Source organism: Galeopterus variegatus, unplaced genomic scaffold (assembly GCF_000696425.1).
Source record: "Galeopterus variegatus unplaced genomic scaffold, G_variegatus-3.0.2 Scaffold22273, whole genome shotgun sequence".
Classification (NCBI taxonomy): domain Eukaryota; kingdom Metazoa; phylum Chordata; class Mammalia; order Dermoptera; family Cynocephalidae; genus Galeopterus; species Galeopterus variegatus.
This window is the reverse complement of record NW_007748384.1, coordinates 1-11,451: the sequence shown is the minus strand read 5'-3', so window position 1 is coordinate 11,451 and position 11,451 is coordinate 1. Positions and strand designations below refer to the sequence as shown.

The following is an 11,451-nucleotide window of genomic DNA, read 5'->3' as shown; positions in this document are numbered from 1 at the left end:
AGGGTCCCACCAGACAGGCCTCCTTCTGGTCCCCGTCCCCTCACAGCCCCACCCTGGCCAGGCCCTATGCTAACCCCAAGTCCCTGAGGCTGCTCTCCAACCTCTCACCGCCAGCCCCCCACCCCGTCCTAGCTCCACACCCTGGGATAACATCCCTCACCCCTCAGGCTGCTAATCAGCCTTCTCTCCCCGCTCCCCAGGTATGAGCTGCGGGTCATCGTGTGGAACACGGATGAGGTGGTCCTGGAGGACGACGACTTCTTCACTGGGGAGAAGTCCAGTGATATTTTTGTGCGGGGGTGGGTCCTGGGTGAGCCCACCTTCCTTGGAGGCAGGAGAGGAGGGAGAGGAAAGGGAGGCCTGAGGTGGGGAGAGACCACACTCAGGTCTGCAGCGTGTGGTGCCCCACAGATGGCTGAAGGGCCAGCAGGAGGACAAGCAGGACACGGATGTCCACTACCACTCCCTCACCGGCGAGGGCAACTTCAACTGGCGCTACCTGTTCCCCTTCGACTACCTGGCAGCTGAAGAAAAGATCGTCATCTCCAAGAAGGAGTCCATGTTCTCCTGGGATGAGACCGAGTACAAGATCCCCGCACGACTCACTCTGCAGATCTGGGATGCCGACCACTTCTCCGCCGACGACTTCCTGGGTGCAGAGCTGGGCAGGCGGGTGCCTAGGATCCAGAACTGAGAAAGAGTGGGGGTGATAGGGACAGGGTGAGCCCACCCGGCGGGGGGGGGGGTCAATCACCCTGTCAGTCAGAGCCAGGAGTGTCAGGTTCCTGCCACCCAGGACACACCTAACCACACCCAGGGCAGATGTCCTGTGTCCTAACCAGGGCTGACAAGATGCTTTGGACGCACCAAGGTGGGGAGAGTAAATGCTGGGGATCATTGAGACTCCCTAAGGGAGTCAGGAAACTTCTCTGGGCATCAGGTTGCTCCTCTGTAAAGCAAGATTTCCCTCTAAATTAGTAGGACTTTGACAGAGTAAATGCACGTGGGGCAGGGCAGGGGGACGGGAGTGGCAGACACCAAGAGAGAGCCCCCAGGCTGAAACAAGGGCCTGAGCAAAGCGTAGGAGGTGGGGTTGCTCAGAGAGACAGTGAAGCCTTCCATTGAGACCAATGAGCTGGACGATGGGGCAGCGGGTTGAGATGTGGACTGGGGGCAGTCTGCAGTCTGCAGTCAGCAGAAAGGGGCCAAGGAGGCCATAGCCTCAGCCTTGCTGCATTCCCCAGAGCTGACTCTGCGGTTGCTGCAGGGGCCATCGAGCTGGACCTGAACCGGTTCCCACGGGGTGCGAAGACAGCCAAGCAGTGCACTATGGAGATGGCTACCGGGGAGGTGGACGTGCCCTTGGTTTCCATCTTCAAGCAGAAGCGCGTCAAAGGCTGGTGGCCCCTCCTGGCCCGCAATGAGAATGATGAGTTTGAGCTCACGGTGGGCACCATCTCCTCCTTGGGCAGTGGGCAGGGCTGGGCCAGGCTGGGGTACCGAGGGCTCAGCACCTGGCCCGAGCAATGGGACCTTTCTTTCCTCTGTAGGGCAAGGTGGAGGCTGAGTTGCATTTACTGACAGCAGAGGAGGCAGAGAAGAATCCAGTGGGCCTGGCCCGCAATGAACCAGACCCCCTAGAGAAACCCAAGTGAGTGCCCTGCCTGCCCAGCCCCCCTGCCATGCTGGCTCTTGGTGGCACTGGATCGGGAAGGAGAGTCCAGAACTTTCCAGTCCTCTTGCCCCCACTCCCCAGACACGCTCTGTTCTTTTCTGGACCACAGCCCCATTGCAGGGGGGCCTCTGCTCCTTCCTCCTTTCCCCTGGATCCCCCCACCACCCTCTGTACCAGAGAATGGGCCATCAGTATAGAGAAGAGTGCCTCTCCCAGGAAAGGCCCTACATAGCAGAGATAAATGCTCTTCCTAGATTTTGCCAATGTCAAGCAGCTCCAATGGTGGCATTTGGGGTTTAGCCAGCCTTGATGGCCGGGAAGGCACCCAGAACTCCATACACTCAGCCCAGGTCGGCTTCCCTCCTGGCCGAGGCCCCTTGCCACACCCCAACCCCTCATCCTCCCTGTCCTTTCTCTGTGCTCCCTCTGCTGTTCTCAATGCTCCAGCCGGCCTGACACGAGCTTCATCTGGTTCTTGAACCCTCTCAAGTCTGCACGCTACTTCTTGTGGCACACGTATCGCTGGCTGCTCCTCAAACTGCTGCTGCTCCTGCTGCTGCTGCTCCTCCTCGCCCTGTTTCTCTACTCTGTGCCTGGCTACCTGGTCAAGAAGATCCTTGGGGCCTGAGCCCAGCAGCCTCCTGGGTCTGATACTTCTCCCTTCTTCCTCTGAACAAAAAACGGGGTAGTATGGGGAATATACACATGCCCATGCGCACACAAGCACATATACAGGCACACATGCAAATGCACACACGGGCACAAACACACAAGCACACATATGCACACAAGCACACTAATGCACATACAAACAGACACAGCAGTTTTCAACCTCTCAAAAAATGCTCAGAAATAGAAATAACTATTTTCTGTTTTTCCATATCAGGCCAGAGAGGTGAAGTAGTTCACCCAAGGTCACCCAGCAAATTCAGGTAGAGCTGGGACGCGAGCCTAGGTTTCAAGCCTAGGTTTTGGAATCACCAGTCCAGTGTTCTCTGCACTACGCCATCTCCTCTCCCAGCAACATTCCTCACAGACTCTAACCCAATTTCACTGGTAGGAAAACGCTGAGATATGGGTGAAGAAAGGGGCAAAGGTTTGGCAGGATTAGCCAGCAAGTCCTGCAGTAGGTCCTACCGGTGTGCAACCTCCCAACCCACAGCTGTTTCCTGCCCTGCGAGATACAGTTCCATTCAATTCAGACATTCAGTAACCACAGCTCCTGAGCACCCTCTTCCCGTGCTCAGAGCTTCACGCACTGTCTCACTCACATCTCACCAGCCCAGGAGGTAGGTACTACCATGACCCCCTTTTTACAAATGAAGAAACTGAGGCTGACAGGTGCCAAACTTGCCCATCACAGCTGGGATTCGAAACGAGGTGCCCCACGCCCACACCCCTGCACTGTGGCCCCACTTATACTGAGCTCAGCCCTGGGCTGCCGTCCGTGGCCTGCACGAGTTGGTGGGTTAGTAGTTTCAAAAAGCATATTCAATACTTTAATTTCACAGCATGATGTTTTATGAAACCTATTGTTTTTGTAACACAAACAACAGATAGTAAAGCTCATCGAGTGCTTCTGGCTAGGAGGCTATGCAGAAGGCAGAGAGACCCATACCCTGATGGTGGGCAGGCCAGTGGGGGTGGCCTGAGCCTCATGGGGGCTGCTCAGACCCTTCGTAGGGCCTGGTGGGGACAGAAGTTTATGTTCATCAGAAAGGAAGAGGTCAAGAAGCACTGACCTCACAGAGAACGTGGGGCAACACTGAACCATATACAGATGCTCCTTGACTTACAACTTGCATCCCAACAAACCTGTCGTAAAGTCAAAAAATCATTGAGTCAAACCATCATGAGTCAGGTTCAATGAACTGCTGAATGCAGGAGCTCTCTTAATGGCTAGAACTGCCTGCAGTGCCACACGGCCTCTTCGAGAAGTGAGCTGCCCACTGCTGCATGTGTCTGGTAGAGGCTGGATGGCTGCTCCCTGCCAAAAACACCGTCCAGGCCTTGGAAGGAGATTGGGGTACTAAAGGTCTTGCAGAGAGGACAGGGTTTTGTAAGCAGCAAACCTCGTGTTTCAAAATGGGCTCTAGCCCTGGCTCCCGCACCCTCCGGTTTGGGGCCTGGGGCCATGACAGGGCCTTTTGGGGTCTGGAAGGACAGAGGGATGAGGTGCCCTGGGAGGCAGCTCCTGCCCACCGTGTCTGACCAGCTCCTGCACTCCACTCCCCAGCCGGCCCGACACGGCCTTCGTGTGGTTCCTCAACCCTCTCAAGTCCATCAAGTACCTCATCTGCACGCGGTACAAGTGGCTCATCATCAAGGTCGTGCTGGCGCTGCTGGGGCTGCTCATGCTGGCCCTCTTCCTCTACAGCCTGCCCGGCTACATGGTCAAGAAGCTCCTCGGGGCCTGAGGGCCCACCACCTGCTGCCACCTCCCCCCTGGACTGCTGCATTTGCCCTTCCTGTGGCTTGGACTCTTTTCCATCTCTCCTGGGAAGCCTGAGGAGCCTGAGGTCCACCCTTGGAGCCTCGGGCCCCAGGAGCCTGCCTCCTGCTCACACCCCCAAACTGCCTGCCTAGTCCTGCCCCTCCGATCCCTGCCTGTGGGTGGGGAGTGTGGGAAGGGGTGGGGGAGACCTGAAGCAGATCCCCTCTTGCTCCCCTCTTCTTCAGGCCTTGGCTCCTGATGAAGCTGCCCCAAACCTTCCCCCAGGCCTTCCAGGTCTAGGATTAAAGCTTTAATGAAATTAACCAAGGATCACAGCCCAGCGCCCAGGGCTTTAAAAAGAATGAACGAGCAAAAGGCATCATCACCCTATCCCCTGAAAACAGAATCTTACGAGGAGAGCCGCCACCAGCAGGCTTTCCCACACAGTGGCCCAGAGCCCACCCACCCGTCCTGGCCACCGCTCAGCTCGGCTGCTCCTTCCCAGGCGGCCGCCTCCGCGCAGGTGCACAAGCCCAGTCCTGTCCTGCCTGTGGATTTCTCTCACGTCTCAGAGCTCCCTCTGCCCAGGCTAGTGCTGGCGAGCCCAGCGAGGAGCAGTGAAAGTGAACCCCCGTACCCCTGCCCACCCTTCTGACACTCCCTGCCCTCCCCGCCCCTGCAGACCCCACCCTTCCTTTCCCTTCAGCTGCAGCCAGGAATTTGCACTTCAAGTGCTGCCCCTGCCTGCATCTGGGTTTCTGTTGGCTGTTTTCCTTTTCTTGAGTGTTGAGTTTTCTCCTAATAAAAGAAATCAAACACTGGGCTGACAAGTCTGCACGGGTCAACAGAGGGCAGAGCCACTGGCATGGGGACGTAGAGCCAGCGGGCACCCTAGGTGGTTAACCTCAGTCCCAGCAGGTCCCTGTGGCTTTGGATGGCCTCTCGTGGCCAAGGTGAGCCTCAGGCACAGCTCTCCTGCCCAGGCTGCCCACAGGAGGGACCTCACACCACAGCCCAGAAGGCACACCAGGGGGACCCAGGGGTGTCAAAAACACTGAAAGAGTCCATCAGGCTTGAGCACAGTTTGAAGGCTTAAAACCCCGCAAGCGCCTTGCAGCCTGACCTCATTAAAGAGATTCAGCCACAACTTTTAAAAGACTTTAATCACAACTTCAGGATACAGGTTCATCATTACTGCAGGATACTGCCTCATTGTGACAGGTGCCAGTTCTAGCACCAGCGTCAGTGTCAACACATCAGCTTTCTAGGGTCCGGCTCTGTTTTGTGGGGACCCGGAACACCTGAGTTGGAGGAACTTGCAGTTCAGAGTTTATCTGGAAACAAAAGAGTGAAGGTCGTTAGGTTTTCCCCTGGGGCCTCCTTCCTGACCTCTGCAGGGTCAGGTGTTCACATTCGCTCTCCCGCGGGCCTCCCCTCCCTGCGAGCATTTCTCTCCAAAGCTGGAGATGCCTTGGAAGCCCACAGTCTGCCTTTCTTCAGAAGTCAGGTCTGCGCTGCTTCCTTAGCTCCTGTTCCATCCAGCTGGTCACCTCTGGTAACATTCTTGATCTTCCCCTCTGACCCTTTCTCTTAATCCTCCCTCGCCCCCCTTCACCTGCCCACTCCATCCCCATCGAGCCCTGCCCTCACCTCTCCTCCCCCGTCCTCTTGTACCCAGTAGTATCTGTGCAAGCATGGACCACATGGCCCCCAAATGTCTGAGTCTTGTCACAGGCCAAGAGGCCATCGTGATGCTGAGGCTCACCATACTCCCCTTCCAGGTGTGGCTTGGGACCCAACACCCTTCTGGGGCCACACACCCACGCAGCTGGTGTCCTGACCCTCCTGGCCCATGGCCCCAGCATCACCTGAAGGATCCCACACCAGAAGAGCAGAGCAAGCCACTGTTACGAAAGGACTTTGTCCATTCTCCTCTTGCCAGGCCCTGGCAAGGGTTCCACAACTATTGCTGGAGAGACACGAATGGGGGCCAGGGAGTATGCACCCCAGCACAACCTCCTCTCCCTATGCAAGATGACACTCAGTCATATCACCGGCCAGAGAAGCTGGGCTGGCAGTGGAAAGAGCCCAGTCACACATAGCTGCCCTGGAGGAGACTTTGGGCAATATCTGCTCCCTTGCCCAGTGACTGTCTCAACTTGCCATGTGATTGTTGATTTCTTACATCTCAAAGCTCCTTTGTCCCTGGTGAGGGAGAGGACTCCTCACTTCCTATGTCAGCTCTAGGTCCCCTGGACCCCTTCCCTGTCTCCCTTCCTTAGGGGGTCCCATCACTCACCTTGGAGGCCAGATACTGCTGAAGCAGCATCTGGAGCTCTGTGTTCTGCTGCTCCAGAGACTCGTTTTCCATCAGCAGATTGGCCCTCTGGGTCAGGACATGGCTTTGGGCAGGAAAGTGGGTTAGAGGCCCACTCAGTCACCCATTCTCTGTCAAGCAGGGGCCAGGCTCTCTGTGTTTCTGCTCTGGCTGGAGGTGCAGGAAAACCCTAGAAGCCTCACCTTTCACCCAGGCACCAGATAAGCCAGGGTGGCAGGAACAGAAAAGGGCCTCCAGAGCAACACAAGCCACCTCCCAACAGGAGTTGCCAAAGCAGCTTTTCTCTCCAAGACTTTGTGGGACAGGGAGGGGCAAATGTGGCTATTCCAAGCAATCATTCCTCACCCACCTGCCTGGCTCCCTCCCTCTCCTGGGCCACGGCACATACACTTACTGGTATTTCTCCAAGGCTGTGTAGAGAGCATCCCAGAGGCTCTGCCTGGCAGAGGGGATAACCGTGGTCAGGGCCTTCCAGTACTCAGAGTCCTTTGAGTCATCTCGCACGCCCTTCAGCACTCTCAGTGGTGCCCGAAAGTCCCTGGAGGTCAAGAGCACTGGCACCATCATCTCCACCTGGCACCACCCAGGCCCCCAAGCAGTGCCAGTCACAGCACCTGAGGTCAGTCACAGACTTGTTGCTTTTCCACCTGTCATCTTTCCACTCAGCTGCTCAAGTGTTATCAGATTATGGCAGGTTTTCAGAAAGGGCACATGCTTATTGTCAGTGTCCCTGACTCTCGGTGCCATTGCCACCTTCATGATAGCATCGTTGACAATTCATCCACCCTCTCTTTCTCCCAGCCAGTTTACCTCACTGGCTTTATAGCTCAGTGCTATGCCCATTTCTTCCACTAGTGCATTCAAAATAGCTCTCAAGTCTTGTCACCTCCTCTCTGCCCCCTCTATGAAGGTTTTAATCCAGGGCATCATCACCTCCCACCTGGACAATCCTCCTGACTCTCTGTATCCAGCATCACTCCCCTCCCTACCATCAAAGTGATCTCTCTAAAATGCAAGTCTAATCATGGCTCCCCACCGCTTAAAATCCTTTTCTGGCTCCAGTCCACCAAGGAGTAAAGACAAAGACCTTAGACACAATGGGCAAGGCTCTCCAAGATCTGGCCTAGCTCCTTACCTGCCAGTCCCACCTCCCAGACCCTTGACACTCCAGCCATACCTCCCTGTCATGGTTCTTGAACATACCAGTCCTTTCCCTGTGCTGTTCCAGCCCTTTCCCCCACTTCACCCACCTAGGGACACCAAGTTCCAGTCCCATCTCCTCCCAAAACCCTCTCTGACAGGCCAAATGGAGATGACCACTTCCTCCTCTGACAAACCTGACACCTTGTATATGCTCTGACCATTGCTCTGGTCACAAGGTATCATCCCCACGGTGCCTACACATGGCAGACCTCAATAAATGTTTGTTGAATGATGAATGATGAACAAAGAAAGCACAAATCACTACTGCACCCCATTTCTTTCATGAATACGCCCAACAACTCCTCTAGCCCTGCTTAGAATGTATTTACTCGCTCCCCTAAATCCTTGCTCAGCAGCTTCTTCCACTTGCTAGCATCTGCTTGGCTCCCCAGCCCATCAGCCCCCCAGGGCTCAGGCCAGCCCTCTGGCACCACCGCCCACCTGGGCTTCTTCAGACCCTTGACAAAGGCCTCCAGAATCTTGAGGACGTCATTGGGGTGGATGAGCCTAGGAGAAGGTGGGATCTCTTTTTCCTGCTCCACCTTCTCCTCCGGCTCCCCCTCCTCCTCCGGCTCCCCATCCACGAGGCTTTCCTCCTTTCCTCCCTCCAGCTCTGTCTGTTCTGCCATCTCCAACGCCAACACCAAGCTTGTCTTCTCCATGGTGGCTGGATTCCCGGTGGTGATCTGGGGAAAGGTGTGGGGGCAACTGTGGGATGGGGATATTACAAGCAGGAGTGTGTGAAGAGAGACAGGAAGAGAAAAACACAGAGACGCATTTACAGAAAGTTACAGAAAACTTGCAGAGGGAGACACTGACACCAGGACAGAAATAGTGAGCAGCAGAAGTGGGAACAGCGGGGATGGGTTGGGGAGAGGCACAGAGGGGGCTTCAAAACAGTGATAATGTTCTATTTCTTTCTTTTTTTTTTTTTTGATAATGTTCTATTTCTAAAGTCACCTGCACAGGTGTTCATTTTATTAATATGCATAAAGCTGGCATGTTAAAAATATCCTTTTGAATCATAATACAAATTAAATTTTGTTTTAATTTTTAAATTAAAAAAGTCTTCCTCCTATTCCTGTCTAACAGTTCATTTAACTGACCTCTCACAGGCAAACTAATGTTACCAAGTTTCTTATGTAACCTTCCAAAGAAATATTATGTCTATATAAGCAAATACATATATAAACACGTATATTTTCCTTCCCATTTTTACAAATACTCCCCTTAGTTCTGCATTTTGCTTTTTTCACACACCAATAAACCTTAGATTTTTTCATATAAAGAACTATACTATACACATAGTTCTGCATTTTGCTTTTTTCACACACCAATAAACCTTAGATTTTTTCATATAAAGAACTTCTTTGTTCTTTGCTGTTTGTTTTTTTTCCCCACTTGCATAGTATCCCATTGTGTAGATGTACCATGTATTATTAAATAAATTCCTTAATGATGGACATTTAAGTTGCTTCCAATCTTCTGCCATTTCAAACAATGCTACAATAAATACACTACAATAAACACATCATTTCGAATATATTGAGATATATCTACAAAATATAATCTTAGAAGAGGAGTTGCAGAGTATAGTATACACCACTTCGTAATTGATATTGCCAAATTGTTCTCAGTGGAGGTTCCAACAATTTACACTCCTACAAGCCATGTGAGAATGTGCCTGTTTCCCACACTTCAGTATCATTATTTGTTATCAGACGTTCAGATTTTGCCAACCTGACAGGTGAAAAATGGAATTTGGGCACTGTTACTTTGCATTTCTCTTATTAAAAGAAAGCCTGATGATCGTTTCATATGTTTAAAAGTTATCTGTATTGCCTCTTCTAAGAGGTGTTTGTTCATATCTGTTATCTGTTCCACTGAGTTCTTGGTCTTTTTCTCATTGGTTTATAGGAGCTCTTTATATGTTAAGGAAACTAGTCACTAGCTGTTGTATGAGTTGAAAATACTCTTCCTTAGCTTGACATTTTTCTCTTAACTTTTCTTATAATGATTTTTGCCCTACAGAATTTGTTTTAATATAGTCAAATATCTTTTTTTTTCTTTTTTTTCGATCTATGGCTTCTTAGTTTTGTCCACTCAGCCGACTCTTTTTGGAGGCATATTGGGATACTCACACTGGGGCTAGCAATACTCAAAACACTTTTTAAATTTAAATTTTTAAATTAAAATATTATAACATTTTTAATATGACTTCTTCAGAATAATTGATATTTGACTCTCCTACTGAAATCAGGTACAATCAATATTTGTATTACAAATGGGCCCTGCTTTACAGGAAAGTGTTAAGGATCAAAATGTGTAGAACTTGGTAGGCTAGGTCTCACGATGGCTGAGGCCTGGCTTTGAGGGAGTCCCCAGGAAAAGTTCCCTTGGGCCTCAGTATGAGAACAGCATCTCACCCCCAGCCATTCTTCCCTTTGCAAATAGAAAAAAATAATAATAATAAGGGAAATACTAAGTCAGTTTTTCCTGCATAAAGCCCTCCATTATTTCTCCACAAGTATTACTCAAAGGCAACAATACCCTCTGGGGGCTTCCAAGAGAACTGACAACGCCCTCTTTTTACCTGCACCTCACCTTACCTGGCTGGAGGATGAAAGATGAGCTCGGTATTTAAGGAAGAAGTTCACCAGTTTATACAAGTCATCCTCACTTTCAATTCCAAGGGCCTGGGGAAAAATAGGATGGCTGCTCAAACTCCCCATCAGAGAGGCCACGGGCTTGAGGTCTTAACAGATCTCAGCTCCTAAGAGCAGGAGGCTTGGCTTGCTCCACTCAGCCTCCCAGGTGCCTGTCATGGCCAGCGCAGAGGGCATTCGTCCAGCACTGAGAAACTACAGTGAAACTGGAGACACACAAATCAGCACAGGGAGAAACAATGCTCACAGTGTCGGCACCAGCTCCTGACAGATCTGGTGGGCGTGAGAATGCTAAAGAGGGGTGAACACAGATCTGAGCTTGGGGGTGTGGGGAAGAGCCTACACTCCGAGAGCTGGGCCTTGAGAGAGAGAAGCCAGTAGAGGAAGGGGCAGGGTGCGAGACACTTGAATGACTCCGAGACCAACTTGCTAGGGGGAGAGTAAGTTAAGGGAAGGATGTGACAGTGAACCCAGGGAAGCCCTGGAGAGCCGCATCCACTCCCAGGGCAGAGGCAATGTCGAGGAAACACCTTAGGATGAGGCAGGCTTCGCCCCCGCCCCGTCCTCTCAGCCCCGTGGGACTCACTGAGAAGATGGCATCCAGCCTCAGCAGGTAGCACTCGCTCTTCTCCAGGGGAAGGAGCAGGCTCAGCAGCTTGTTCTCTATGAGGAAACCCTGAGGGACAGGAAAAAAGCATCTCCAGCTAGACATAGGCTTCAGGAATGAGTCCCAGGGTCTGCAGCCTTCTGTGTAACTCTCCAGGGACAACTCCAAGGAGCAGAACTTCCAGAGATGAGACTTTGGGCAGGGGATCCCTGGAGGAAGGCCTTCTTGGGATGCCTAAGAGCCATTCCCAGGGAGCAAGGCAAAGGACAAAGTCCCGCACCTCAGAAGGGTGCTAATTCACCTCACCCACAGGCCATCAGGCAAGCCCCTGAGTTCTCCGCAGCAGTCCAAACCTGACCCAATCCCAGGTTCCCACTTCACCCGTATTCTGGACCCCAGATATCTGCAGAACACAGCAGCAGGCACAGAGCTAGAGAAGAGGAAGGCATGGGGGGAGGCAGACGTGCCAGATCAGAACACAGTGCCCAGGAAGGGGTGTGCTGGGGGCAGTTGAGTGCCTGCTCTGAT

The 11,451-nt window shown here is 52.5% G+C and overlaps 2 protein-coding genes across 2 annotated transcripts; one reads left to right on the top strand and one right to left on the bottom strand.

The window, feature by feature from the left end:
* Positions 1-200: 200 nt before the first annotated feature.
* On the top strand, positions 201-4,757 carry LOC103583363 (otoferlin-like; the record flags this gene model as incomplete). Its single annotated transcript, XM_008564696.1, has 5 exons — positions 201-299; positions 412-653; positions 1,268-1,446; positions 1,551-1,651; positions 3,912-4,757. Coding segments are annotated over 5 exons (802 nt in total), but the record flags the coding sequence as incomplete, so codon positions are not given.
* Positions 4,758-5,253: 496 nt separating this feature from the next.
* On the bottom strand, positions 5,254-11,028 carry LOC103583364 (dynein regulatory complex protein 1-like). The gene is made up of 6 exons (XM_008564697.1): positions 10,903-11,028; positions 10,260-10,346; positions 8,092-8,336; positions 6,842-6,985; positions 6,409-6,511; positions 5,254-5,443 (listed from the first exon to the last, which is right to left on the bottom strand). The coding sequence occupies exons 1-6, from the start codon at positions 11,026-11,028 to the stop codon at positions 5,366-5,368; spliced, it is 783 nt and encodes a 260-aa protein (XP_008562919.1). The 3' UTR covers positions 5,254-5,365.
* Positions 11,029-11,451: the final 423 nt, after the last annotated feature.

Excerpts from the sequence above, each read along its gene's own strand:
- LOC103583364 (XM_008564697.1), bottom strand. The coding sequence starts at position 11,028 with ATGTCTAGCTGGAGATGCTTTTTTCCTGTCCCTCAGGGTTTCCTCATA. Across the intron at positions 8,337-10,259 it reads ATCTTTCATCCTCCAGCCAG|ATCACCACCGGGAATCCAGC; the intron begins GTAAGGTGAGGT and ends ACCTTTCCCCAG. Across the intron at positions 6,512-6,841 it reads ACAGCCTTGGAGAAATACCA|CCATGTCCTGACCCAGAGGG; the intron begins GTAAGTGTATGT and ends TCCTGCCCAAAG.